The sequence below is a fragment of the Nesoenas mayeri genome (assembly GCF_963082525.1).
Source record: "Nesoenas mayeri genome assembly, chromosome: 1".
NCBI lineage: Eukaryota > Metazoa > Chordata > Aves > Columbiformes > Columbidae > Nesoenas > Nesoenas mayeri.
This window is the reverse complement of record NC_137541.1, coordinates 184,858,539-184,863,927: the sequence shown is the minus strand read 5'-3', so window position 1 is coordinate 184,863,927 and position 5,389 is coordinate 184,858,539. Positions and strand designations below refer to the sequence as shown.

General features: G+C 40.5%; 1 protein-coding gene across 1 annotated transcript; it reads left to right on the top strand.

Annotated features, from left to right (window-relative positions):
- Positions 1-229: 229 nt before the first annotated feature.
- On the top strand, positions 230-5,155 carry LOC308049910 (uncharacterized protein C13orf42; the record flags this gene model as incomplete). The annotated part of the gene is made up of 3 exons (XM_080359784.1): positions 230-643; positions 3,956-4,103; positions 4,914-5,155. 3 exons carry the CDS (start codon positions 230-232, stop codon positions 5,153-5,155), a joined length of 804 nt encoding a protein of 267 aa, XP_080215910.1.
- Positions 5,156-5,389: the final 234 nt, after the last annotated feature.

The window sequence follows — 5,389 nt, the reverse complement described above, 5'->3', positions numbered from 1 at the left end:
TATATTTTAAACCCAGGAAAGGATAAAGCTATGTCAGTGACACAAATGGAATAGAAAACACACTTCTGTATTATCATGATGTTCTTCATACCATGTTAGACTGAAAGCAGCTGGAAGGATAATACAGTAAGTGGCAAAATTATCTGAGTTATACCTGCTGATTACCAGATCTAGGGTTAAATTAAGGAATTGAAGGAGAAAAGGTATAGAGGGCAAGAAGTTATACACTATGTTCAAAAAGATCCACTCTATATTTCACCCCAACTCCCACCGAAGAAATGTGACAGATGACATCCCTTACTGTGATGGCACAGGTTCTGCAGTGAGATTGATCCGCAGCACTTCTATGTATGTCCTTGGAGGTGAGCAAGAAAAAATTAGTGAAACACTAAAAAAATGCAAAAGTACAACCAGCATTGACTCTTGCTTTCAGCCAAAAGAGGAAGACAGAGACTGGATGTACTCTAAGACTCAAGACTGCTTGAAGTACTTACAGGATCTGTTAGCCTTGAGGAAAAAATACCTTGACAACATCAATAACTTGAAATCCATGCATATGGCTGCAGATTCCCCAACATCCACAAAATCATCCAAAACTGGAAAGAAGTCATTTCTTCCACTTCCTTCCAAAGAGTCTTCTAAGGTAATTCCTAAGAGCTTTTGCCATATACTTGTTCTTAAGCCATGAGCAATTACCTGTATGGCCTCTGTTGATTTTCTGCTTTATTGGTCTCAGCTCTTTGTCTTTTTACTGTTACATCATTTAGAATGTTGCTAAATACCTTCAGATTCTTTCTGAGTAGTATGAAATTAAGTATGCATGACTGGGCATGGAAAGAAATATATATATCTATGTTTTTGTGAGGTGGGAGAAAATAGGAGAAGGAAAAAAGTATGAGAGTATGGGAAGTATCTGAAAACATGTTACGAAAGAGCAAGCTGTACTCTTGATACTCTGACAGGCTACTTAAGTGCCCCAGAATTCTTCACTATGGTTATTTATAGCTGTTAATGACTGACAGGCACAGTAATCCCTAAGTTTACTGGCAGCCTTTTTATTGGCATAAAATTATTTACACAAAATAATTGTAAATTCATTGAAACAAACAGGATGTTTTCTGTCTGGTCAGATAGCTTATCTGTGATATGTTTATCACCAGTGCCAGCTCTACTAGTAACCTGTAGGCTATGAGGAATTTTTAAGAGTTACTTTCTTAATAAGTTGGCAGGTTATTTTGAGACTGTAATTCTTCACCTTTTACTGTAATGATACCACAAAAATAGAACTGAAATGTCATCTTTGGTACAGACTGTCTATGTATTCTAGAGAGAAAAGCATTGTAAAGATTCCTTCTGGTTGTGGTTTATAAATTGCATGTTTCTAGACAGTTCAGTCATTAATATGACTCTGGACGATTTAGTGAGGACAAAGGAAAGGATTGCAGCAGGTGGGGTGATCTGTTTAGGTAACACAACCAGAAACATGACTTTGGCAGCAGACTCACAGGTTACCCAGTGCAGTCTTTAAACTGGATATTAATGGGGATGGTGGGAAGAAGGGATGTATGGCTGACTTACTGATTAGACCAGGTAGACTTTACAAAAAAGTTATTGCCACATTTTGACATTCTATCACAGCAGAATGTCAGAATGGGTGAAGCTGAAGCTCTGTTGTAGGCATTAGTTATTCAAAGACAAGGCTCACATGTTTAGGGCTAGGTACCACATTTTTTAATTTTATGTTTTAACCTAATACCCATTCAGTCAGGGGGAAATTTCTTTTGGTTTTATTGGGTTTTATGTCATCTTTTTAATGCTTTGAATGGTGATTCTCAGAAGCTAGGAATAATAGTAGGAAACAATACTCAGGTCAGTGGGCTGGAGAAGATTTTATAAAGACATTACTATTTAGGGCCAGAGAAACATACAAGGAGAATGACTGAGATATAGGAGAGTCATCTGGTGGTGCCAGGAGATGAATCTCCACACTATAGATACAGTCTATGAATTGACTTTGTGCACTGTCACACAAAGATTGGCTTGAGGCAGTGGAGATTTACAGCATTCCAGTTCCCTGATGAGCTGAGCAGCAACGTAGCAGAGCGGTACATGACTGACCATCAGCCAGGTGGGAAAAAATGAGTGCAAAAGGGTGCTAAAACCATGGACCAGGAGGCTGGGAGATAGTTTCTGGACAAGTAGGCTTCATGCAGGTCTATGAATTTCTGAGATTTGCCACTGAAAATACAACTTAAGAAAAATACCAAAAGCTTAACCTGGGTTTGGCAAACAGGTGAATATCCCATAGGCTGAGGCTAAGATTTCTGTCCTCTGTGGCCAGCTAGCTCTTATGTATGAACAGCCCTGGTACTGGCTGGCACACAATGTCCACCAGCCATCCCCCTGGGAGCAGACAGGAACATCAGCAGGATATGGCACCCATATGAGTCATTCCTGACAACACAAATGGCAAGGTCACAGCTGCACAGCCCTGGCTTTGCAAAAATTAGAGAAAGGTCTAGAAGACTTCTAGAATAGCCAGAATACTCCACTTCCTAACTACAAATTTTATGTTCACAGATTTCAAGGTTCATCTTATCAACAGGCTTCAATGGTTTTGTTCCTAACTATCTGTTTGTGTTAAATTACATGTCAGTGGAAATGCACTTCTTTCTCCTACCTGCTGCATGATTAATGGGAAGGTACTTTGCCCAGACAACCCTGTCCTCATGGGAAGTTTAATCGAGAGACTGCTGGGGCCGGACTGCAGGCTGACTGGATTCAAAATTTGCCAATTTGGTCTAGTGAGAGATAAGAACAGAGAGGTGTCTCAGATGCTGGAAGTACATAGGCATTTATTTAAAATGTCTTTTAACCAATAAGGGCCTAGTCATAATAGCAGTCACTATTTTCAGTCGATGTGTGGTAGCAGTTACCTTTTAATACTTGTGAGGTTGTCAGTGAACCCATAATGTCAGGAGGATAATAAGCTAGCTCATCTCTCTTCCTCCACAGAATGGGAAGCAAGCTGGTCCTTCAGAGATGTGATACAGCAGGTACCTTTTGCTTGCGTGTTTGAAACCCAAGGCAGTATTCATATTGTCTCGGTATTGCTGCCTGGCAATACACCTAGCTTGGACCGGCAGAGAAAGTATACAGCCCTTCATTAGGTAGAGTCTGGCAGGAAATATTCATCCCACATGGGACTACAGAATTGCTAACTGAGGCTTTATGACTGCTTCAGCATCTATAGACAGGTATTTGCTTTTTTATCAAGACAGGCTCCTAATTGTAAACCCTGTGGCTTTCCTGTGGGAATTATCACACTGTTGAATGACTCATATTTTAACACTCACAGTCCTTTTCCATTTCAAAAAGACTTTAGCAATTTAGATCTGGATTCATTTCACCTAACCTAGTCATTTTAATAAGATGCTTAAATTAGTAACCGAGTTACCCCACAATCCCTCTGCAGCTAAAAGAGCTGCCTGCAGAGGGGAATTCAGCCTACCTGAGGCCTGACTCATCTTCTGAAGATACTCAAGCCCTGCATTAATTACAGAAGGAACCCTGCATGACTACATTTCTAATGTGTGTCTCATTAGGTGCCTACCGCTAGGTAGAATAAATTTGGTCACAAAGCCCAGCTGTCTCTTAACCACCTAATTAAATGTTCTGATACGGTGATTCTGAGGGATTTTATAACACCTGGCTAGCAGTGCCCAAGTGGAAGATGTTTGGTGTTGAGCGTGTAACCAGATGGACGTTTGTTAGGTGGCTGTCCCACTTTCTTTGATGACTACAAACTGTGGAGTAATCTGGACCTGTGTCCTTTTCTGACAGCTTGAAGTATTCAATCAAATACATTTTTTGCAGTTTCCTTATACAGTTTGCTCATTAAGAAGTCATTGTGCCCAGCCCTTGGCTAACTTTCCAACCCCCATCTGATCAACAGGCATCCATGGAGAGAAAAGGCCCACAGGCCAGTTCAGATGTCAGAGAAGCAATAGCTTTCTTCGACTCAGTTATTGCAGACCTGGATTCAGAGAGGTGGCGAAGAGTTCCTGATGTGGATTTGCCAAACGTGGATGTTGATTTTGATGGTGAAGTATAAACCAGCCAAAATATGATTCCTTTTGGTGTGCAGAGGGTTGAGGGAGGAGTGACACATTTGCCTATTTAATAGACACAGTTTTCCTCCAAGTTTTGCTTCCCAAATCTAGGACTATTACATGCAGCGTGTGAAACTACAGCAATATATTGCTTGTTCTCTGTTGAAAGGGTGCAACTATTTTACATGTGGCCATTACAGGAGCAGATGTAGCATGTGTAGTGCTAGAACAGTGGTGCTTCTGCCCAGGGCTGAATTCCACCCTTGCATCTCTACCCCAAGCCCTGTTTGGAGGAGATCTAAAAAAAATAGATATTTTTTTCTTAATCTGATTTTCATTTTGCTGATTGAGAAATGGCTGAATGTTTTCTCTCCAACTAGAAAAAAAATAATTTGGAGATTAGGCCAACTAATGGTACATTTCCCTCAGAAAGGATGGCATTTCCTAACTAAATGAAGATGTGCCCGTTTGAGCTCATCATCTATCCTGTATGATCAGTGAAGAGAAACAGAAATTTCTCTCCATTGTCTTAGGCTAAGATGAATATCAGCAACAGGTCAGATTAGCTGTGCCCTAAAAGTGTGTATAAAGGGACTGACTGGCTCTGACATATGTATTTACACTGCAGGCATTGAAATATTAGATAGTATGAAACCCACCCAAGCAATGTCCTGCAGTGAAACCAGGTTGGTTTCTCAGCATTATCTTCAGGAAGGACCCAGCAGGCACCCTGTTCTCTCACTGTGCATGTAAAAATGTCACCGGCAAACTGTTAACACCAGATTATCTTCCATCTTTCAGTTGCTACCAGCACAAGAGAACACAGTTTACATTCAAACTGGATCCTTCGTGCCCCCCGAAGATACTCAGAAGATACTGCTCAAACAGCAAAGGCTGCAAGTCAGTCTCAAAGAAACAGCCAGAGAAGAACAACTGGCTCTAGGAAAAAGCTGGAAAGACATCCTATGTATTTGCCCAAAGCTGTGGAAGGGGCATATAGCACTTTAAAATTTAAGCCCAAAACACGTAAGAAAGAATATTGAATGAATATTCTGTCTTCAGCTGAAGACAGAATATATGAAATAGGGCATTGAAGACTTGATGCCTTATTTATTTATTTATTTATTTATTTGACCTTTGACCCAGCTCTTACAGTCTATAAGAGATGTGTGCGGTCACCGAGGGTTCTTTGTCTGGGAGATATTTTAAGCCATTGCTATTCCAACACTGGACTCGTATGAGGGTTTAACTCATCAATTTCATTGTGCCTAACACTA